At 43.9% G+C, this 24,905-nt stretch overlaps 1 protein-coding gene across 1 annotated transcript in view; it reads left to right on the top strand.

Moving 5' to 3' along the window:
• SLC39A9 (solute carrier family 39 member 9) overlaps nucleotides 1-8,725 on the top strand; it is a 117,074-nt gene extending 108,349 nt beyond the window's left edge. Inside the window, exon 7 of the mRNA XM_029598798.1 lies at nucleotides 4,902-8,725. Within this exon, the coding sequence (XP_029454658.1) occupies nucleotides 4,902-5,132 (231 nt within the window). The 3' untranslated portion in view covers nucleotides 5,133-8,725. The remainder of the gene's footprint in view (nucleotides 1-4,901) is intronic.
• The last annotated feature ends 16,180 nt before the right edge of the window (nucleotides 8,726-24,905 follow it).

Here is a 24,905-nt window from a genome sequence, read left to right as displayed (position 1 = left end):
TGCTTTGTTGACTAGGGCAAAGCCTGCAGGTAAACACAGAAGCACAGAATATAAACAATGCCATATTGGGTCAGAACAAAGCTCCATCAAGCCCAGCATCATGTCTCTGACTTACTGTGATCAGTCCAGACAAGATCCCAAAGAAAAGATCCAGTCCTTCTTGCTCATAAACAGATATAAATAATGGCTTTCCCATGTCTAATGGCTAATAATGGTTTATGGACTTTTCCTCCCGGAACTTGTCTAAACCCATTTTAAACCTATCTACGCTAACTGCTTTTATCACTTTCTCTTGCCACAAATTCCACAGTGTGCTGAAAGAAAAATGCTTTCTCCAGCTTATTTTAAATGCACCCTGTTTACCTGTTACCTCATCTGCCATAGAGGTGCAGTCCTTCAGTCTGGCAAATTCCTCTTGCAATTTCTCATAGTCAGCTCATGATCTAATAACTTTGAATCATTTTGTCTCATCTGTGAATTTAATTACCTCACTCTTCACTGCCTTTTCCAAATCATTCATAAATATATTAAAAGGCATTGGTCCCAGTAAAGTTCTTTGGGGCATGCTACTATTTACCTTTCTTCACTGAAAGAAATGACCATTTAGTTCTACTCTGTTTCCTATCCTTTAGCGAGTTACCAATCCATAATAAGACATTGCTTCGTATCCCATGACTTTTAAATTTCCGAATGAGTCTCTTATGCGGAAATTTGTCATATACTTTCTAAAAATCCAGATATACTATGTCACCTGACTCATCCTTGTCAACATGTTTGTTAACCCCTTCAAATAAATCTAAAAGATTTGTATGGTAACATTTCCCTTGGCAAAATCCACGTTGAATCTGCCCCATTAGTACATATCTATCCAAGTGGCTATCTTCAGAATAGCCTCTACATCAGGATCACCAGTTTGTAGTTTGGATCACTCTTTGAGTCTTTTATAAAAACGGGTGTTATGTTGGATGCCATTCAATCCTCAGGTATCTGACTTGAATGAGATTATTAGTACTAAGTCAGTAATAATTGTACAATTTCATTTTTGAGTTCTTTCAGAACTTTGGGGTTTATACCATATGGTCCCATTGATTTATTATTCTTTAGCTTGTCAATTTGCTGTATTATATTTTCCCTATTCACCATGAATTGATTCAGTACTTTTACATCATTACTCTCAAAAGATTTTACGGCTTAGGGATCTCCCCAATACCTGTTAAGTAAAGACTGAAGCAAAAAATTAATTTAGGTTTTCTTTTGCTCCTCGGTCATCTAATGGTTCAACCAACTCCCTCACCAGTTTCTTGCTTCAAATATACTTGAGAAGTTTTTATTTTTAATTTTTGCATCTTTGGCAAGCTTCTTTTCAAATTCTTTATTGGCTTGTCTTATTAATGTTTTACATTTCACCTGCCAGTGCTTAAGCTGTTTCCTATTTTCTTCAGTTGGATCCACCTTCCAGGTTTTGAAGAACATTTTTTTTTTAGCTTTAATAGCCTCATTTTTCCTAACCATTTAACCATTCTTGCAGTCATTTGTTCTTCTTTCTACTTTTCTTAATTGGTGGAATACATTTAATCTGGGCTTCCAAGATGGTGTTTTTAAAACAGCATCCATACCTCATGCAAACTTTTAATCTTTGCAGCTGCTCCTTTTAATTTAATTCTAATTTCCTCATTTAATCATAGTCTCCCTGTTTAAGGTTAAATGATACTGCAGTAGTTTTCCTTAATTTTTTATTTTATTTATTTATTTAACATCTTTTTTATACCGACATTAAAATACACATCATATCGGTTTACATTGCAACGAAAGGATGAAATTACATAGAACAGGGGAAGGGGAGAACCAGGAGATTATGAGTGAGAGAGTATAGGCTCTAGGGGGAGCCTGAGAGGTAAAGCGAGGGGGAGGGGGAATGGGAGATAAAAAACAAAAACAAAACATATTTACAAACATTGATCGTGGTCATGAATGATGAAACATAATTAATGTTCTCCCTTCAGTGATTATGTTAAATTTGATTACGTCATGATCATTATTTCCAAGTGGACCCTCCTTTATTACTTCTTGTGCCAGATCTTACATCGCAATGAAAATTAGATCTAGATTAGTCCCTCTTCTAGTCAGTTCCAAGACCAGCTGCTCCATCTAGAAACTTGCATCACTAACATATTCCAATTAGACATTTACCCAATCAATATTGGAGCAGTTGAAATCTCCCATTATTATTGTGTTGCTTAATTTGTTAGCTTTTCTAATTTCTGTTAGCATTTCACTTCTATCTCTTCGTCCTGGCCATTTCACTACTATACTCTTCTCCATCACACATGGAATTTCTATCATTAGAGATTCTACATTGCATTTTGTCTCCTGCAGGATTTGTTTCCTGATTGACTGTATGCCATCCTTAACATAGAATGCCACCCTCCACCAATTTAACTTGACCTATCATTTAGATATTATTTGTACCCTGGTATCAATGTTCCACTGGTTATCCTCCTTCCTCCAGGTATCTGAAATTTCTATTGTATCTACATCTTCATTCAGTGTCATATTTTCTAATTCTCCAAGCTTATTTTTTTACACTTCTGGCATTTGAATACAGACAAATCAAAGTATGTTTTTTAATTGTATTCACAAATTGCCTAGCAGTCAATATAGGTCATTTAGAATCATTTATCTCCGTCTACTCTTTATTTAAATGTACCTGGATTATTTCTGCCTCTATCGTAATCTCTCTATCAGGATATTCCAATGTGCCCATTATGCCAGTATCCTTTGAAAGTATCTCATTCTGAACCATGCTCCTCTGAGAAACTGTTGATTTTCCCCATGATTTAATTTAAAAGCTGCTCTATCTACCTTTTAAACATTAGTGCCAACACCCAGTCCATCTTTTCATAATAGGCTCCCCAAAATGTTGCACAATTGATAACAAACCTAAAGCCCTCTTCCTGCACCATTGCCTCATCCACATATTGAGACTCTGGAGCTTTGCCTACCTCTGGGATCCTGCACATGTAACAGGGAAAAATTCTGAGACTGCTGCCCTGGGTGTTTTGGATTTTATCTTATCTTCTATCAACATGATGGTAAATAGGTCATATGACCCATCCAGCTTTCCCATCAGCATCTCCCACTTAACAATCACTTTGTTTCCCTCTGAGATCCTCTTTGCTTTTCCCCAGGATTTCTTGAATTCTGACACTGCCTTATGTCTACCACCTTCACAGTAAGTCTTTTCCATGTGTCTACCACCTTCTCTATAAAGAAGTATTTCCTTAGATTACTCATGTTTTTTAAATTATGCACAATATTTACACCAATGTGGGCAGCTGGATTATTGTCCCCTTTCAGAGCAATTTTCAGAAAGCTCACTTAGGTGGCAAAGTCAAGTATCTGCAAAACTCATGCCTAATTTTCAAAGGGAAAGTACTTTCTCTTTGAAAACTTCCTGAAAGTAGAAAGTTCCTTTTTTTGTGGGCAGAAGTCTTGTTGGAAAATAGTGCAAGCAGATTTAAAAATGCATTCTACATGTGCTTTCCAATTCCGTGCTAAACACGCCCCCAAGAACACCGGCTAAAAGCACATGCGTATTGGAACCCTGAGCATGCTTTTAGCTGGATTGAGTGAGAGCAACCTGTGTAAATGGCTTTGAAAATTGTCCTCCCCATTCAACTTTAATTATATTATTTCATGTCATCGCTGCTCTGGCTTTTACTGTTGGGGGGGTGTCAGCAATTTTTAGTATTCTTCTAAATTAAATCTGGAATTGTTTGTTTATTTATTTATTTGCGGGTTTTTATATACCGCGGCTCGTTAGCAAACATCACCTCGGTTTACAATGAACATAAATTAGCAACAAGCTTTACAATCCAACATAATTAAATAGTGATACATCGCTGATAACATTGAAATTATAATATAATTAAAATAAACTAAGTTAAACTAGATTGGCAGGGGCGTAAAGAGCCGGAGTATCAAATTAATGGTACATTATTAACAGTACAGATCTTACAAGGTCAGAATTTGATGATAGATAAATAACAATATTAATAAAATTGCAAGTAAATATGTCGCCAAAGTGTGTTTACTGTTATTAAACAAGAGAGAGAATTATATAAATGTCATATTATATATATATATATATATATTTTTTTTTTTTTTTTTTTAGCAGCCAAATAATTTATATTTCAAATGTCCTTTGTTGTGACACACACATATATAGAAATCAGCACACTTGCTGCTTTGTCTTGGGTAGTTATTGAGAGACCTTTTTTCTCCTACAACACATTATTTTCTCTGTTAAATTAAATCAATATTGAAACTTGTTTATTTTCTGCCCTTCTCATTGTTTACAAAAGGATATTGTAATATCTCCACCTGGAAAGCTAAAAAAGAGAAACTCCTTGAGCCAACAACGCCTAGGGATATTAGGGAAGCAATGCGCACAGTCCCCAGAGAAGGAGGGAGGGAAATATTCACAGCCCATCATGCCACAGCAGCACCTGTTGGTCAGACATATATGCCACATACATACAGACTGGGTTCTTGAGAGAGCCAAGATTTTTGGCTCCTAGCTGAGAACTGTTGCAATAGCTGGTGTAGATAGGAGAGGGAAGATTATAAAATGAAAACTCATAGCATTAATTGGGGCAAGTGTCAGCAGGGTTAGGAGTGCAGAGGAGCATGAGAAAACTGCCTGGCAACAGAAAAAGATTAACACTTTAATGGCTAAGCCCTTGAGTGCTTCTTAGTAATCACTGTTCCTTATGGCCCTAATACTACAAGAAACGGTTAAGTGAAATCAGATTGACCCTGCGATTCTGTTTGAACCTCTGCATTTCAGGTCAGCTCTGCCACCCTTAATGCTTTCTGTCCTCTTGTTTTCCATCCCACAGAGCAGCAAAGAAGCACTTTCCGAAGTGAATGCCACGGGCGTTGCCATGCTGTTTTCTGCTGGGACGTTTCTCTATGTTGCCACTGTGCACGTCCTCCCAGAAGTGGGAGGAATGGGCCACAGCCATAAACCAGATTCCAACGGAGGGAAGGGACTAAGCCGCGTCGAGGTGGCAGCCTTGGTTTTGGGCTGCCTCATCCCGCTTGTTTTATCGGTTGGACATCAACACTAAAACAGGGGAAAAAAAATGTAAATAATAATGAAAAGAAATCAGGGTCCACAGTTCCTCTCCAGTCAGACTTATCTTGAACAGCAGATACCTGTTGTTCTCTTAGTCATAATCTCTTTAATCCTTTATACCCCAAGGCCCCATTCACCTATCTACTGCCTGTTTTATGGCAACTGGACAGGAGGCTTGATAAATCAGAAATTCATTTTAATAATTTAGCAAATGATAATGTGGCAGCCTGATTCTGTATATAATTGTTTTGTTTTGTTTTTTTCAAAGATATGTGATATTTTAATTATATGTGTACAGTTGCTCCCCCTGTCCTCAGGGAATATGAAATTTTGTGTGAAGAAAATGTGGGTGGGGAAGAATTGGACTGTTCATCATGAAACTGTAATAGTCTATCTTGCACATGTGAATTGCAGAAGGCAAAATTCACTCGTAATAGCATGGGGAGTTTTCCAGGAAAACGTCTTTTTGTTTAATGTGACCCTGTCAAGTTGCTACTACTTCTTGAGACCGTTCCAACGGAACAACTTTGCTACAAAGGGTCGGAGACGCAAGAATCATGGCTGGTCAGGTGCACATGTGGATTTAAAGTCCACAAGAGAGAGAGAGAGAGTTGGTGTGGTTGCCTTCGAGAACACTGTTTTCCATTATGTGAACTTCTGTGGAATGGTGAAAGAGAACTTGTGGAAGAGGAAGACGTGGTTTGTTTTTTTTTCCATTACCTGGTGGACCTAACTGACTTGTGTTCGGAAGGCAGCCTCTTTGGAAGACATGTTCATCTTGGATAGTCCTGACACCGGGGGAAATCCTTTGTGTGTGTCTGAGACACACATTTGTGTTACTTTTTTGAATCTAACTGTTCTGAGATCCAAGAGGTCGAACTGTGATAAAACTGGGCATTGTGGAAACATTACAAGAATAGATCCAAGGGAAGGCTTGAACCTTAAAAACCAATGTTTTATTAAAGAAAAAGTATTAAGATTTTCAGCCTTGAAGGCTTCAGTGAGTACATAGCTTCAAAGTGTGTTTCAGACTGCAGCAGTAAGATCCTTTTCCTTGAGGTTCTCTGTGCCTGTTTGTCTGCGGGCCGTATTGTGTCTCTGCTGGTGCCAAATGTCCCTGTGAGTGTGCGCGCTCTAGATTAGCTTAACAGTATGATTTTGTTAGAAACACCCTCTTCCCTCCCAGTCGCTAACCTGAATACTCCCTCCACAAGTAAGTTCTCTAGTTTTTAAAAAAAAAAAAAAAGTTGACTTTTTTTTTAAAAATGAACACGGCTGCTGTGAGGGGGGAGATGGAGATTAGAAGGGGCTGCTTAAAAAAAAGTTACAAAAATAGTTGGTAAGTAAATTTTTAATTGAGCGATGTGAATACTTCTAACCATGTGTGTTTTTTGAACTAGCCTACTGAATGCAGTAAGTACAAATTTAATTTCAACTGATTTTTTTTTGTCTATTAAAACTTATTTTCAGAAAATTTCATACCTCAAAATTCTACATAGGGAGTATAACTTGTGAGCTTTATCAAAAATGTATTCCATCATTAATAGTTGTATTAGCATTTCAAAACAAAACATAGCAATAATGGGACTGGAAGAAAATTGAATGAGTACTTTTTTTTTTTTAATTAATATTTTCCATCCAAATTTACAAATTGGAAGCCTTTCCCTTCCACTCCCACTCTTCCTCAGTTTTTAGGCTTGTATGTATGGTTCATTATATGCCTTTGATTGCTTACCTCATTTAAATATGAATGGATTTGTTTGTGGATGCCAAAAATGCATTCTAATTTGGTGAAATTTGAGTCATTTTCCCCTTTCCATAGTTGCCTGTGCTTCCCTTTAGCTGCACTTTTTCACTTCTTTAAAAGTGTCAGTCTTGTGGGGGAGTTTTATAAACGTCATTCTCTTTTCTGCCACTTTTTAAAAAATGTTTAATTTTTTTTTTTATTTTTTTAACAAAAGCATCTTTCTTGAAGCACTTTGAGTTAATTTCTTCTCTTTAAACAGGAGCTTAGATATGCTTATATTCTTTTTGTTGTTGTAACCTCTTCACTTTTTTTCCTGTGGTATCTTGAGGACAGTAGTGAAAGTTAGGAGATGCACCCTCTCCAAGTCCTAAGTTCTCTATATTGTATCATTTCAGTTCGCTTATTGTGATTTGGATGATCCAAACACAGAACATGTCACATGAGGCAATCTTATTGATTCCCAGTGTCTTGGATGCCCTTGTGACGCTGACTGAAGGTGGCAGCCAGAGGAGTTTTTATGCTCATGTTTTTAACCACTTCATTACCCAAGATTTTACCTCTAATGGCTACTACTTGTGCTGGTAAAGCAAAAGAAAAAAATTAGCTGCCACTATGAATCATCCAGATTTTCTCTGGGTTTCAGGTGTGAAGATCTAACAGCCAGGTGACTTGATCTGTTGCATTTGATATGCAGTCAGTGTCTACACATAAAAACACTGCTTATGCACCAAATATCTCATAAGAGATATTTATCTTAAATATTCAGGGAAACTCCTGTACGGTTAAAAAGAGTATCGTGTGGCTGAAGCAGAAGTTTGTCATTATTTTGCTTCTCTACTTGTGAAAAAATTTTTTGTCATGTGGGTGCTTTGGAATAATGGTAGTGTTGTTGCTTTTCTTTGAAGGCAACCCCATTCATAGAATCTCACACTTGGTTAAATAATTGTGCTTGGTACCAAATGGACAGAATCTTCCAGCGTTTTCTGGAACTGCAAAAATATTTCTTTGCTAATGTGTGATAGTTCCAGTGCTGCTGCAGTCCCACAGCTCCCCTCTGTCCCTCGTCATCCACTGAAATGGTTGGATGCTTTTTCCTAGTGCTATGGCCCTGCAGTTTCTTAAAAAAAATGATGATCTTCTTTTTCTGACTTTTATACCAACCTCTCTTACATATTTTTCCTTCACAGTTTGGTTTTTATTCTAGTTAGGATTCTTGGCACTTAAATTTAATTTTCTTCTTCAACAAGCCTGCTGAGCTAGCCTGTGGTTTTCTTTAACACAGCTATTGCCAGTAGGATATCCTGCCAAATGTATTTTTTTTTTTCAGACTCTCCTGTCGAGGAAAATTTGTTCATTTGATTTTGCCTTATTCATTTTCCCCACTATGTCCAAGAAGCAAGCCCATGACTTCAGATTCTGTCTTTAATGCAAACAGAAGATGTTCATTAGTGTGCTGGCTCAGTGGCAGGGCTGTGCATTGCTATGACCTGAGCTTTATTTCAAGGTTAGGTCTTCTGCTGCCTGTGTTGGCCAGGGCTGAGAATGTTGAAGAGGCAACACTCCCAGCCCCTGGGGGGGGGGTCATAGTTACCACAACAGCGACACCTTGTGGCCAAACTTAGGGCCCATGAAGACTGTTGCTGCAATGTCTGAACAAAAGTAAGTCCAGAGAGGATATAAAATAGGGGGAAAGAAATCCCTGGGTAGTTTATGGTCCCTGATCCTAGTCCTATTCTGACTGAGCTGGAATTTAAAAAAAAAAAAAAGGAAAAATTACTGGACAAAAAAAAAAATATCTTCCATCAGGCTTCCCATGAAATCACTGGAGTAATCTCAGGCGTAGTAGTCTAGAGAGAGGCTTTTTTCTGCCGTCATGTTTCTATGAAAGCTGCCTTTGGAAGGTAACCTTTTTTGGTAGTGAGCTCCAGGCCATAGTGGCTTAGCCATCTTATATTAGATTTCACCATAGCAGGGTGATGCTCTGCAAGTCTCCGAAGTTCCTTCCTAAGGCGGTGTCAGTCAGTCATCTTGCTAGTATTTTTCCCTAAGCCCATATGTCCATAAAGGTGAAAAAGCCCCTTGTTTCCTGTAAGACGCTATGAGGACAATACTGAAGCCCATAGAAAGGTTACATGGAGCATACTCCAGCCCATAGAAAGCCCACCCAGCATTTTTATTTATTTGATCTCAATAGGCCTGGAAGTGTGGTGACAAAGCACACAGATTATTAAATAATGCTGGGGGTGAGAATTTAGCTAATAAACAGGGTCATTTATCAAATCGTGTTATGGCCCTAACGCCCGCGGTAACGCCATAACACATGCGATAAATACCACAACGCAAAATGTGTATGCAAATTTTAAAATTTTTCTTCAAGTGGGAGGCGTTTGGGCAGAGTAAATGGAAATGAGGGCTGGTTAACGTTGCATGCGATAACACACACTATCATGGGATTTAACACCAGAAATAACTACACCTTTTTCCTGAGCATTATGCCTGTGATAGTTGTGCAGTACGACCAAAATGGGATTTATCGTAAATCCTGTTTCAGGAGGGGACTGGGGAGGCTCACTTATATCTGAACCTTGCTTGATGCACTCTCTACCTAGCTGCAGTCAAACTAGGTAATCAAGCAAGGTAGAGAGAACATGGTACAAATCTACTTTTCTTTCACCTTTCATCTCTCCAAATCACATAAAATCTTCACTGATGGTAACTGTGCTGTTCGCACATATGACTGTGCATATAAAACTGCGCCCCCCCCCCCCCCCCCTTCCCCCAGACCTCACCCTGAGTTCATAATGCCCTCTCTTACAGTGGTATAAATAGATAACTTTTTTGTGAACCTCTACAGAATCTCTCTCTTTTGTCCGGTCAGTAAACGCAGCATGTGATGGACTTCACTATTTTTGCTGTATTTATAGCAAAATGATGAATCTAGGCCAAAGTTACTTAGCTAACTTTAGCTAGTATGCTCAGCAGGACTTACCTGGTTAGACAGGTAAAAGTTACCTGACTAACTTTGACAGCATTCGTAGCAACCAGACTTATCCAGACAGCCCTCAATATTGGCAGTACCTGGCTAAATGTAATCCCTGCCCTCAGAATGCCCTTGACGCTGTCTCCTTTTGGGTCCGATGTAACGAGCTGTGCTGACCTTACTGTGGGTTTTAACTTCTGTTTTAGCATGGGTTTTCCAGCACTAACCTAACTCTGGTATGTAACGGGGGTTTTAGAGACAGAAACATATGCAGCAAAATTAGCACATCTCATGCTAATTGCAGGGTAATAAGCCTTATTAGCTATTTCCTAGCAATTCAAGGAGGCGCAATAGTGGGAGTCTGCCTAGTGCACCTTCTTTTACAGTGAGACATTTAACGCCTTGTCAGAGGCAGGAGTTAAACTTCTTGCGGTAGAAATGAGGGCATCAAACCCAGCTTGGACAGGATGTATCAGTCAGGTGGATTGGCTGGGCAAATCCCCCCTCTTCTCCCAAGCATGTCAAACCCTTCTTACCTTAAAAAAAAAAAAGTTGGATAGGGTCAGGCCGAGCTGGGCCAAGTGGGTCGGCATTGCAAGCCCTCCCTCCCCTCTCAAGAATGCCGATCCCCCTCCCTCTCACCTTAAAAAAAAAAAAAATAATAATAACTCTGGTCCTAGGGTCCTCCCTCCCCTCCCGGCTACCTCCTCATCTTAAAACAAAAAAATAGAATAGCAGAACTCTCACTCTCTGGAACCCGTGCCTACCTGTCAGAACAGATGGAGCCCTCCAAATCCTTCCTTCCAGGATCCCTAGCCAGAGAAGACTCCAGCAGGGCTGTTCCCTTAGTGACAGCCCATTGGTCCCTCCACTATCAGCTGTCTGTAAAAGGACCATTCCTTAGCATACAGACAGGTGGATCCAAAACCAATGGGTTATGCACCTCTACCAGCTGATGGTATATATATACCCTTGGTCCGGTAGCTGGTTTTCAGCCGGCTTGGACTTAGCTATATAAAAAAAAACGAAACCCAAAAACCAGCTGAAAGGCAGCGGGTGCAGGAAGCCGAGTGCAGTGGTAAAGGTCCTTGCCCTCTCACCCCGCAGCCAGAGACCAACCTTGTATACAGTTAGATGGGCTGAGCTGAGGTAAAGTGTAATTTAAAAAAAAAGGAAGGGATTCCTCTCCCCTCCAGTCTCCATGCTCATTCCCGCCTCTGGGGGAGCTTAGGGGACATGGGCAGCTTGGTGGGTTGAGCAGCCTTTTTGTATATGCCCCTATCTCAGGCTTGAGTTCGCTGCATGGTAGGCCACGGCGGCATTCTCATGCGTTTTTTCTTGCACCTTAGACTACCCTCTTCAGTTACGTTGGTTCGTGCTTGTGCACCTGGCTGTGCATCCAGTTTGCCTAGTTGGGCACCTGGTTGGGTGTGAGGGGCACCTGCCTGGGCGCTTAATTGTGCGTGCATACACAAATGTACACTTATTTACATGTACTGTCTGAGCATTCTGGTGGGAGCTCAGTTTTGTGTGCTTAGGGCACCGTGTTGCGTGCCTAATTTTTGAGTGCATAAATTTTGGGTGCCTATATTTTGCAGCGCTAACACAGCTGGGCGCACTATTTTCAGACGCACTGACAACCGGATGGCGCCAAAGCGCCTTGCTCTTGTGCTGCTTGCTATATTCTGGCATCTCAGCCCTCTAACTTGTGTCAGTGCTGTTTGGAGGCTCAGGGAGAATTGCCTCCATCTGATTTTACTAAACCCGGTTCTTCCCAGCTTGATTCAGGAACGGAAAAAGAGCTGTCGGAGGTGTCTCCTGATCTGGGGGCTCCCCTGTTCCTCAGCAGGGGAAGGTAGTTCAGTGGACGCAGGACTGACACCCCCTGGTTTTGGCATGGATCCCTCTACCTTTTCTTGGGTGGAATCTTTTCAGGCACAATCTTCTGCCCCAGCCAATCTTAGCAGTTCATGACCATAGACTGCAGATTCCCACATGCATGATGTTGTGGATAAGCATCAGAGTAATGCCTAGACGCTGCAGGTCTCCCCAATAGGGACCTAGATGGCACAGATGATGATGCCGATCCTTACACCCTGGAGGATGGGGAATTTCCTCCAGAATTGGAGCCGTTTAGAACTATGTTGCGTTTCTTTCATAGAGATGAGTTACAGGCTCTGATTTCCCAGACATTGAAGATGCTGGAGTTACCAGGGCCTGAATCCATGTTTGAGCCAAAGAAAGATCCCATTTTGATTTCTTTACGTAAAGCTTCATGTTTGTTCCCTATTATGAAGGCCATTCTAGATTTGATTGATCTTGAATGGAGTGCCCCGGAAGCTAATTTTAAAGGGGGATGAGCCTTCGAAGATCTATACCCCCTGGATCCAGCTGCAAGAGAGCAATTGTGTTTTCTGAAAGTGGATGCACTTGTGTGTGCTGTACCAAGAGGATGGCTATCCCCATAGAAGGGGGAGCAGCCTTGAAGGATGCACAGGATAGGAGAATTGAGGCTATCCTTAAGCAGGCCTTTGAAGTGATGGCAATGAATTTACAGATTGCTTCTCGTTGTTCCCTGGTGGCTCGCACCACTGCCTTTCTGGCAAATTCGGGCTACGATTTGGTTCGCAGAGGGGTGGCTTTGGTAATGGCGGCCAGGCATCAGCTATGGCTTAGAAATTGGTCGGCCGATGCAATTTCAACGTCTAATCTTACGAAATTGCCCTTTAAAGGTTTGCTTTTGTTTGGGAGCGAACTGCAAAAAAAAAAATGGCCAATAAGTGGGGTGAGTCCCAGATTCCTCAGTTACCAGAAGATAAGAAACAGACGCTGCTCTTATCCAACACAAGATGTCATACTAGGGATTTCTTCAAGTGTTTTCAACCCTACAGAGGAGCAACCTTAAGAGAGCTCAACTTTTGGGTAGGTCTCGGGCAGCCCAATCAGGGTGCAAGCTTGGGTAATAGAGAGCCTCCCAATGAAGGTCTGCAGACCCACCCCCAGGAGCATGGATATGCTCTATAGTTTCACAGTGTTCCCCTGGACGTTTTCATGGTGTCTCCCTGCAGCTCACCGCAGAAGAGTCAGGCAATGGCATGTACATTGTCAAGGCTCCTCAGACTGCGGGCTGTGCTTCCAGTGCCCACATCACAAGAAAATACGGGCCAATATTCCATTTATTTGTTGTGCCCAAGAAGGAGGGCTCTTTTTTGCCCCATCCTAGATCTCAAGGGGATCAAACATCATTTGTAGGTGACTCATTTTCTCTTGGAAACATTACGCTCAGTGATAATAGCAGTACAATCGGGGGAGTTCTGACGTCTCTGGACTTCAAAGGCATACCTTCATATTCCCATCTGGCTAGAGCATCAATAATTTGTGTTTCACAGTTTTGGGACGACAATATCAATTTCGAGCACTGCCTTTTGATTTGGCCACCACGCCCAGAACCTTTTCCAAGGTTATGGTGGTGATGGTGGCAGAGTTGAGAGAGGACGGAATTCTGGTTCACCCATGCATAGCCGATTGACTGATTAGGGCCAAGAGTATAGAAGAGAGCCTTCAGGTCCCGCGCAAGGTGATGTCTTTGTTGCAGAAGCTAGGTTGGGTGGTGAACCTGGCCAGAAGCAATCTTCAGCCATCCCAAACCTTAGATATTCTTGCTGGAATGCTGTATTAAGAAGCTCTTGGTGCAGGTGTGTCAATTGATGAACACTATATGCCCTACAGTGTAGTCTTATCTACAGGTACTCGGATTGATGGTGGCAACTCTGGAGGTGGTGCCATAGGCAAGGGCGCATATGTGCTTCTTCAGCACACTCTACAGGCCCATAGGAGCCCACAGTCTCAGGACTATTCGATTAGGCTTCACCTGCCGATGGAGGCCTGCATGCAACTGCAGTGGTGGTTACAAGCAGATCATCTGAGAAAGGGGGTTTCCCTAAGATCACCAAACTGGCTAGTACTCATGATGAATGTGAGCCTCCAGGGTTGGGGAGCTCACTGTCAGGAGTTGACAGCTCAAGGGCGCTGGAGTATAGAAGAGTCTCTCTGGAGCATCAATCAGTTGGAAGCCAGTGCCGTCCGGTTGGCATGCTTGCGATTCAGCGACTGCTTGCAGGGTTGAGTGGTCCAGATAATGTCAGAAAATGCAACAACAGTGGCTTACATCAATCAGCAGGGAGGTATTGAGCCAGCAAGTGTCGCAGGAAATAGCCCAACTTACGGAATGGGTGGAAGTACATCTTCAGGATATCTCAGCTTCACACATTGCAGGAAAAGACAATGTAAGAGCCGACTTTCTCAGCAGACAGTCTGGCTCCAGGAGAATGAGAGTTGTCATAGGTGTTCCAGCTCGTAGTGGATTGCTGGGACCTTCCATTTCTGGACCTGCTGGCAACGTCTCACAATACGAAGGTTCCTTACTTCTTCAGATGCAGGAGAGATCAAAAGTCCTTGGGCATCAATGCCCTCATGCAGGAGTGGCCTGAGTGCAAGCTGCCTTTCATCTGTGGCCCATGTTGGGCAGTTTGATTCAAAGGATCAAGAGTCACACAGGAATGGTGCTTCTGGTGGCACCAGATTGGCCCATGAGACCATGGTATGCAGATTTGCAAAGGCTCCTGGTGGACTCTCCCCTCCAGTTTCTGGCTCACAGGGATCTGTTATGGCAGATACCTTTTCTTCACAAAGATCTGACTTGGTTTTGTCTTACGGTATGGCCCTTGAGAGGGCTCAGTTGCTGAAGCGTGGATATTCTACTGCGGTGACGGCCACCATGATATGAGCGAGGAAGCTCTTCACCTCCTTAGCCTTTGTGCGGATTTGGCGAGTGTTTGAGGCTTGGTGTGAAGACTGAGGAGTTCTTCCTCTTTCAGTTAAGATCCTGCACATTTTGGAACTTTTGCAAGATGAATTGAGTAAAGGGTTTGGCCCTTAACTCATGAAAGGTACAGGTGGACTCTTGTTGACTCATCCAGTTGGGGCAGGTATCATAAAAGGAGTGAAGCATCTTTGTCCTCCCTTGTGGTTTCTGGTGCCTTTGTGGAGTCTTAATCTAGTTTTGGATTTTATGGCAGGCCCCACTTTTCGACCAATGCATAGCCTCGCCTTGAGGTTACTGACCTTGAAAACGGTGTTTCTTGTGGCAATTTGTTCTGCACGTAGAGTATCCAAACTGCAGGCCTTGCCTTGTCTTGCCGGGAGCCCTTTTACGGCTGCGTACTGTTTCATCCTTTTTTTTTTTTTTTTTTTTGCCAAAAGTAGTCTCGGATTTTCATTTGAATCAGTCAGTTTCCCTGCCATCTTTGGACAGGGAAAGAGATGTGGAGGAATATCACCTGTTTATGGCCCTTGGATGTCAAGAGGCATATCTTGAAGTATTTGGAGATTTCTAAACCTCTCAGGAAGACAGATCGCCAGTCTATTTTCCACAGGGGGAGTAAACAGGGCTCGCGGACTACAATAACCCACTGGATCAAGGGGGTAGTCACAGCCGCTTATATGGATGCTGAGCAGCCGTGGCCTAGTCAGGTTAGGGCTCATTCCACTAGGGCTCAGGCAGTGTCATAGGCGGAGATTAGATTGTTGTCTCCCGTTGACATTTGCTGAGCTGCGATGTGGTCCTCCATACACACCTTTTCCAGGCATTACCGCCTGGATATGCTGGCTGGGGTCGGGGACAAAATCTTTGCGTGTGCGGTGGTGTTTGGACCTCAGGCAGCTTCACGCTCTGTTCAGGAATAGCTTTGGTACATCCCACTGGTTTTGGAGCCATCTGTCCATATGCTAAGAAAGGAGAAATTACTACTTACCTGATAATTTCCTTTTCCTTAATAAGGACAGGTGGATCCACCTTCCCGCTCTTGGCTGCCGGATGGTTGTGCTATTGTCATCCTGCATGGCTGCGTGTTCCAGAGGTGTTACTGGTAAGTTTTACTCCAGTCCCTAGACTAGTGTTGTTGTACTCCTTGTTGGAGCTCAGTGTTTTCCTGTTGGTTGAATGCTGGAATGGTTATCTGTTAATAATCAAGTTTGCTAGCTTGTCCACAGTTGGCTTTTGCAGAGAATACTGATGGGCTGATGTCAGTGCAGGGCTGTATATACCGTGACATCAGCTTTGCTCTGTCTCCACCTGCTGGTAGAGGTGCGTAACCCACTGGTTTTGGATCCCACCTGTCCTTATTAAAGAAAAAGAAATTATCAGGTAAGTAGTAATTTCTCCATCCTCTTTCGGAAGACTGTCTTTTCAGAATTCTGAAATGGGATTGGTCCTTTCACTGACAGCAAACAGTGGAGGTACCGATTGGCTGCCAGTAAGGGACCAGCCCAGCTGGAGGAGGTAAGGTCTTCTCCGGCTGAGGGTCCTGGCTAGGGGGAGGATTTGGAGGGCTCTATCTATTTTGATGGGTCGGAGGGGGTTTTGGAAAGTGGGAGCTCTGCTCCAGCCTGATTTATTTTTTTGAAGGCAAGAGGGAGAGAGTTTGGCATGCTTGGGAGGGGAGGGGAGGACGACTTGCCAGGCCAACCCATCCAGCCCTGCAAATTGGGCCAAGACAGCAGGGAGGGAGTTCCACTAGGGAGGTAAAAACTTTTTTTTTGTTTTTTTATCAGGTAATGACTTGCAAAACTGCCGTTAAGTAAAACAGAGATGTTTGGCCTGCTTTGTTTTTACTTTTGGTCTATTTGCATATCATTAGCTTCCTGCATCCCATGGGTACCACTTTTTTAGCGCATGTGTTAAATAAAACCTGCACTAAGACTTAACTCCAATTTTAGTGTGGGTTTTGTTACGTCTGCTCCCTTTGTGCAGATGATCTTTAGCCAGGTAATGACTTAACTCTGCTAAAACGTATCCATTCAGTGGCGCAGGAAAAGGAAGACTTGAGGTTTGTATAGCTAATTCCCAAAGATAGCCAGTCAAACCTCTTTCAGGGTCAATCTCACCATTTCTAATTGGGTAGCTAATTGTATTTCCTTCTGTTATGTCCAGGTAGGCCTGACCATAAAGGAGCCATGTCCAGGTCCATATCATTACAACCATGATGGTGGCAACAGCCGTTCCTCAAAGGTTTACTTCCATTAACAAAGTTTGCAGGGCTGCAGCTTGGAATCCACACATTTACATCCCATTACTGTCTAGACATGATCTCCCGTAGGGATAGTAGATTTGGACTGACCATTCTCTACAGCCTCTTTGAGGGGTAGAGCTCAACTGCATCCCTTCTAGGGTCCATTTTTTATAATTTTTGGGCTGTTTTAAAAGTGAAAAAATAGAAAAAGGGGGTTCCTCTCAGTCAAAATAAGATCAGAAAAATGATTTTTGCCTTTCCAGAGAGCTCTGGAAGGCTCTGTTTGGTGTCGTGCATGGTTACATGACCCTTGTGTAACTGGTGAACTGCTGTCCTAGGAGAACATTTGCTAGAGGTAAGCTGCTTGGCTTATTTTTTTTGTCTCTCATCAGTCTAATGAGACCTATAAGGAATTTGGAACTCAGATATATCCAAGGCTTTATTTCTGCCATGCTTGAAGGTACTTAATGCCAGCACTTTTTTCTTTCCTCTGCATCAGTCCCTGAAAAATTCCAGGAGGAGAGGGACTGGATTAGGATGCAAAAGTAGCTCTTCTCTACTCTTTTCTGTCTACTCCAGTCTAATCTGTCCCCTCCTGATCTCTGCAGTCTGGTGCCTGGGAGGGGAGAGACTGAACCGAGCAGGAAGCAGAGGGATGCTCTCTGCAGTGCACTGGCCAGTAGAACTGAGACGCCATTACCAGGGACAATACAGAGCAGTGCTAGAACCTGGTACTTGTCCATCCTATTAACCATTCTGTACTTGGGTAATTTTAATAACTGTTGGCAGTATTATGTATTTGCTTTTCTTTTTCTTCTTTCAGCTACTTTAAGTAATTAGCAACACATGTACAAATATTGTCGTGACAAAAAAGTTTTCTAAATCTGAGAAAAGCATCAGTAGGGGAGGGCGAGGAGCAAACCTCTCTACAATCTTCTTTCACCTCTGATGCTTTTCCCATGTCACGACAGTGGCAGAAGAGGCACTAGCAGGTAAAAGCATGGCTCTCTTGTGCCTCCTGCTGGTGGAAGAGAGGATGTGTCTGAACTCTGCAGCCAGTTCCAGGGAACAAAGCACTGGGAGGTAGCCCTAATTTCCTCCTATTTCCCCATCTTCTGGTTCTCCCCCAAGGCCGGCCTTGCATCTGAGTTTCTAGAAGAAAAAAGTACTGGATGCGCCCACTGAATCTGTGATCATTAGATCTCTAACTTTTAAGATGGAGATGGACTTTCTATGGCTACTTCCCTCACAAGCTTGACGTGCCTGGAAATAGCATTGCTGTTTCCACCTGGCCAGCTGAAGTCTCTTCTGACTCGTTTGTGTATATGAAATCATTCCATTGATGGCTGCCTTATTATTTTCACACTTCAATTGTGAATAGTTAAAGTTGCTTTTTTTTTTTTTGTTTTATGATATTAATAAATTTTTAGTAGATGCAGAGTAAAGATTTGTTTGGTTTGTTTATTCCGAAGTAATTGATGCAGTGATGGGGAACGCTATATTTCTGTGGAACCACTGCAATCATGAGTGCCTTGAGCCTGCAAAAGATGGAATTGTGCAAAAAATTATGCAGAGATGGAAGCAGGCTCTTTGCAACGAAAAACAGTTGTATTCTGAGTTTAGAAAAAAAAAAAGTGCTATAATGTTATCTTTGCATTTAAATTGAACTAGGGTTTAACATGGTCTCCAAAATCTGATCTTGCTCTTAGCCATGGAGTACATTTTCTTCCTCATTTAAGTGTCTTCCTTTCCATCATTCCCTGTAAGACTTGCACACGATGTACACTCGCAAGAGTGTGGTAGAATGACTGGGTCGGTGCTTCCATTAGGCAAATTAAGCAGTTGCCCAGGGCACCAAAATTTTGGAGGCAGCAAAATCCAGCCAGTGTGAGTCCCAGAGGGATGCTGTGTCAGTCAATACTGCAAAGGAAGGGAGCGATGCTGTAGCCACTGCTGCCAATAGGGAAAATGGGAAAAGGGAGGGGGTTCATAACCAAAGGTTTACCTGGGGTACCAAATATTCTTCCACCGGCCCTGACTACTAAGCATAGCCCAGTTACTGACACTATGGGCATGAAACTAGGAGTATGTGGCCTTCAACAAAAATAAAAACATTTCAGATTTTCTTGAAAAGGCACAGTCATCAGAAAAAGAATGTGCTGATAGCACTTCAGTTTACTCACACACTCCTTCAAGGCAGCCCCCGCCCCCTTCACAATTTGATTTCTGTAAAAGATGGGAATTCAAGGTTATGATATAGAAATGACAAAGAAAGATTGATAATCAGACTGCAATAAAATGTCTTTGCCCACCCCAGCCACTAATAACAAACATTCCTTCAAGAAGATGACGATGAACATTAGACTTTTTATCACCCCCACATCACATGCCCCCTGATCTCAGGTAACAGCTCTGAAATCAACATATCTGGCTATTTTTCCTCTCTGCATGTTCTCTAAGGAAAAGCTCGTTTATCAGCAAAGCAACAGCATCTCGGGATTTTGAAGCCATCAAGAGGATCGGCACCCCTTGAATCTACTTGCAGGGAAGGCAGCCAGGTTTGTAGAGAGACTCTGGATTTGTCTTGCAGCATCCTGGCAACAGCTGGGGCCTTACTCAGCTTGTTGCCTCTCAGAATACCTAACCACAAGCACCCCAAGAATCTTACATTATTGCCAGAGGATATTCTAAATATAGATGGGAGAATAAACTCCAGTTCCTTGAGAAATCAATAACTTATTAAGTAGCTGCTACTTATCGCTGTACGATAGCATCATGGGCTCTGTTTACTGTTTGGGATCTTGGCAGGTACTTGTGACCTGGCTTGGCCACTGTTGGAAACAGGGCACTGGGCTTGACGAATCCTCGATATGACCCAATATGGCAAATTCTTATTAAATCCAACTGCCATCTTCTTTTCTTAAACCCAACTGCCATCTTCGCTCAGAAAGTGAATGGAACTTCTCTCCAATGTTATGGAGACCAGGCTGAGACTACCGACAATGCTCAGAAGATATGGAGTGGTGATACTGAAATATCAGTAAATTATTATTTTAATTTTTAAAGATTTGTACACATTAAAGGACTGCTGTCATTTATTTGAAGACTTTTTTTTTTTTTTACTGTGAATAAACCCTGTAATGAGTCAGTGAATTTGAGAACAGCATCTTTTTATAAAATAAACTGCCCTTATATTCCAGTGTTTCGGGATAACAGGAACTTGTCTTTTAAGATTACTGTGCCTATGAAATGCTGATAGTGACATCACAACATTTCTATATAGGGATCGGTGTGCCTGCAGTAACATCAGTGTAGCTCCATCTTTGGCACTGCCCTTCTGCAGTGATAGCAGTGGCTCGGTTCCATTTCTATTAGTTACAAGCACCATGTTAAAAAGTAAAAAGGGATGATTGATTTTTAAAGGTGATGCTGTTCCTTCTTTATGTAAGTGATTACGTGATACATTTACAGTAATGCTCTTACCAAATAGTATATAGGGATCCCCCTTTTAAGATTACACAAAACTGAGCAGTACAATAAAATTTAAAGGGGCTGATGCAATATGGTGCGTTCAGTCAAGTGCACTGTTAACCGGCAGTCGGACATGGGTAGAATAGGCGCTAATCAATCCCCTAATGCAATAAGGGGATTAGCGCATATTCAACGCGCGTTCAACACGGAGTGAATCTAATAGCACTCATCACATGCAAATGCATGTGAATGAGGCTATTAGGCATTCACTACCGATGCAAAAAAAAAAAAAAAATGTGCATCTCAGACACATATTTAACTGTCATCTATTAACGCCTGCTCCAGGCGTTAATAGCTTTGCACTTCAAAAAAAAGTACTGCTTTTCTGTACTGTCTCCTACTTAATATCGTATTAAGTAGGATGAAAAATTTAAAAAAAAAAAAAAGTGACAGTCGGACCCATCACAAAAGCAGACACCAAGTTTATCGGTGTCTGTTTTTATACTGGTGAACAGCCGAATCACGAAAACCGACACCGATAAACCCGGTGTCAGTTTTCGTAACTGCCATCCACCGGTAAGGAAAACCGACGCCAGGTCTATTGGCGTTGGTTTTCGTGACGCCCGCCCGCCGGTAAGGAAAACCAGCGCCGATAAACTCGGTGTCTGTTTTCGTGACTACCGTTCGCCGGTAAGGAAAACAGACACCGATAAACGTACAGCAGTCACGAAAACCACTTGGGGTCGCAGTAGTAAGGGGGTGCTAGGGTTGCCTGGGGCACGTTAAGAGAGCGGGCGCTGACTGTTCAGTGCTTGCTTTCTACGCGACTTTATTGCATCGGCCCCTAAGTGACAATGTTTGCAGTAGATGAATCCTCAAGTCCCTCTTAAAGCTTTACACTAGTAGAGAGATTAACAAGAAAAAGAAGCACATGGGCTTCGCTTAATAAATATTTTTCAGACAGGTACAAAATGGCACACAAACACACGATTCCCTTTAAAAATATATATATTTTTTTTTTCTGGTGAGAATTGTTTCAGATTTCTTACCTGTAACATTACTTACATTAGGCTGTTTTGCCTTAATTGATGAAAGCTACAATGTAGATTATATGCCCTTTAATTCAGCATCTGGGCATAGATGCTTCTGTAGGGTGCTCATTGGACAGGAGTGTACCACACAACTTTTAGGACATCACAGAATCAGATGGAAGTAATACCTAAGATATGGAGTAGAAAAGAATATAGCATTTGGTCAAGGTTCTTTGAGACCTGAGCCTGAGGGAAATTGGCACAGTTTGTAATAAAGCATGATTTCCTAGCGTGTAGCAGATGGACTCAAAACAAATGGGTATAGTGTGCTCGTGCTAGCAGTTGGAGACTGATCTGACGTCAGCACGGGTACATATACCCCCACGGGAAGTGCAGCAAATCAGTAATACCATCTCCAAAGCAGTTTGGAGCTACCTCACGCTCGCTGAGCGTGTTTCCAAATTCTAACGACTAAATTCCTAGAAGAAACCTATTGAAGACAAGCCCCGCACTCCTGTGGTGATACCAGGCGGTCACTCACCCAGTTGAGTTTCCCAAGCCGACTTCCGTGGTCCCTCGGAAGCGAGAGCCTCGGTCCGGTGGCCGGTTCGCGGCAGGGACCTAGCCCCCGAGTGAGAAGGGCTCGGGGGCGCGGCTTGGCCCCCGACCGAGACGAGTTCGGGCGCGGCCTGGAGGCAGCCTCGGTCCCGGCGTGGACTTGGCCCCCGAGCGAGACGGGTTCGGGAGCGGCCTAGAGGCAGCGGGTGCACTTCCTTATGCGTGGCGTGAAGGTACTCACCCTCTCCCCCCGCAGCCGGAGACCGCCCGGGTCGCAGCCGGGAAGCGCCGAAGACAAGGTAAGGCGTATATCTTTACTTGGTCTCCGAGGAAGTGTGGATTAACTGGGCCTGCCTACGAGGCAGCACGCCAAGGAGGTCGCCATTTTTGCCTGCCTACTCGCCTTCGCCGATAAGCGCACGTTGCTAAGCGCACGTGATAGACGCACGTTGTTGGCGCACGCAATAGGCGCACGTTGTTAGCGCACGCGATAGGCGCACGTTTTTAATGCGCACGATAGGTGCCCGTTGTTCGCACATTTATAAGCCGCCCGTGTATAGGCGCACATTTATAAGCCGCCCGTGTATTGGTGCACATGTAAAGGCGCACATTTCTAAGACGCCCGTATATAGGCGCACATTTATAAGACGCACGGGTAAAGGCGCACATTTCTAAGACGCCCGTGTATAGGCGCACGTTATAAGACACCTGTTCTAGGCGCATGCTGTTAAGCGCTCTTGTTAGGCGCACTTTATTGGGCAACACCGAATTTCAGGCGAATAGAGCATAAGAGAGCCCATGCGGCCGCAGAGCCGGCACCTCCAGAATCTGGCATGAAAGCTCTAAGCCTCTGCTCAGCATGCAACCTCAGAGCCACACAGAGCGAGGAATCAGACTCACTATGTGCCCAATGTGAGGAGGCCATGGGAGTTCCAGGACAGGACCGGCCCCAGCCCAGCGGTTCCTCAGGGAGCACACCGGACTTAGGCCGTGGCGAGCAACCAGGGAACCCGAGAGACCTGGTGCCCCTATGGCCAGATCCGGCTTCGCTTTCCTGGGTGGAATTATTCAAGGGGGATTCACGCCTTTGTCCAGATGCAGTCTGCTCCTCGAATGGGTCTTTCCGTCCCGGTGGATCCAGTAGCTGGCCCCTCTAGAACTAGGCGCGGGCACTCGCCTCCCAACAGCCCCGATTATGGGGATTCGGATTGCTCCCAGGACAGTGAGGAGCCCCCCGAGGAGGGTGAACTTCCCTCGGAGATAGAGCCATATCGGACCATGAGGCGCTTCTTTCGGAAAGAGGATCTTTCAGGCCTGGTCTCACAATGCCTATCGGAACTGGCCATTCCGGGCCAGGTCACCCCAGGGGACCCTAAAATAAACCCCCTGTTAGAGGGCCTGCGCCAACCGGCTCACCATTTTCCCCTCCTACAAGCAGCACAGCAGCTAATCGATCTGGAATGGAAGGCACCGGAGGCCTCATTCAAAGGGGGTCGGGCCTTGGCAAGCATGTACCCTCTGGATCCGGCGTCCAAGGAGCTGCTGGCGTGCCCCAAGGTAGACGCCATAGTTAACGCAATAGTGAAGCACACCACCATTCCGGTTGAGGGGGGAGCGGCCCTCAAGGATTTGCATGACCGACGCATGGACACCATTCTGAAACAAGCTTTTGAGGTAGCAGCCATGTCCCTATGAATCGCGACCTGCTGCACCGTGGTGACGCGTTCCTGTTAATCACAGGCGAGAAACAACACCCAGGGAGCAGACATGGAATCAGCTCTCGCATTTCTCACTGACGCAGCCTCCGACCTCGTCTGTACGGCAGCCAAGGGAGTGTCTTCCTCAGTGGCAGCCAGGAGACAGCTTTGGCTACGTAATTGGGCGGCCGACTCGTCCTCCAAAACACGACTCACAAGAATGCCCTTTAAGGGTTCCTTACTGTTCGGTAGCGATCTCGAGAACTGGGCTACTAAATGGGGTGCCTCTCCATTACCCCGTCTACCAGAAGACAGGGCGAGGAGGAGCCAGCGTTCTTTTTTAGACATCTAGAGGTAAAAATTCGCAGTGCTTCCACCCTTACAGGACTCGCTATCGAGTACCTCGTTCACAGGCCAGGAACCAGTCCTTTCAGACTAAGCACAACAAGAAGAGAACCGGCTCGCGTTCTGGCCCCGGCCGCACCCCACAATGACAATCAGCCGACCCATCCGGGGGTAGCAGCCATAGGGGGCAGGCTAACCCTCTTCTACCGCAGGTGGGTCGAGATTACTTCAGACCAGTGGGTCCTCGCCATCATCCGAGAAGGATATTACCTAGATTTCTTTTGGCTTCCGCTGAACAAGTTTGCGGAATCTCCTTGTTTATCGCTCAAGGCAGCAGCACTAGAAGTGACCTTACAGAGGCTCCTGGCCCTAAAAGCCATAATCCCAGTACCTGCAGGAGAGAGAAATTCTGGGTATTATTCCATTTATTTCATAGTGCCCAAGAAGGAGGGCACTTTCAGGCCCGTCCTGGACCTCAAGTCAGTCAATCGACACCTACGGGTCCCCAGCTTTTGCATGGAAACTCTACGGTCGGTCAAGAATTCAGTACAGCCAGGGGAGTTTCTCACCTCCCTAGATCTGTCGGAAGCCTATTTACATATCCCAATCCATCGGGATCACCAGCGCTATTTACGCTTCAAAGTCCTGAATCAGCACTTCCAGTTCCGAGCTTTACCCTTCGGGTTAGCCACCACGCCGCGGATCTTTACCAAGGTCATAGTAGTAGTGGCGGCGGCACTCAGGAAGGAAGGAATTCTCGTCCATCCCTACCTGGACAACTGGCTGATCAGGGCAAAGTCACCGGAGGAGAGCCACCGGGCAACCAACAGAGTTATAGCTCTTCTGGAAAGCCTCGGATGGGTAGT

This window comes from Rhinatrema bivittatum, chromosome 4 (assembly GCF_901001135.1).
Source record: "Rhinatrema bivittatum chromosome 4, aRhiBiv1.1, whole genome shotgun sequence".
Lineage (NCBI taxonomy): Eukaryota > Metazoa > Chordata > Amphibia > Gymnophiona > Rhinatrematidae > Rhinatrema > Rhinatrema bivittatum.
Note: the sequence above shows the minus strand (reverse complement) of the source record. Positions and strands in the feature narration are given on the sequence as shown.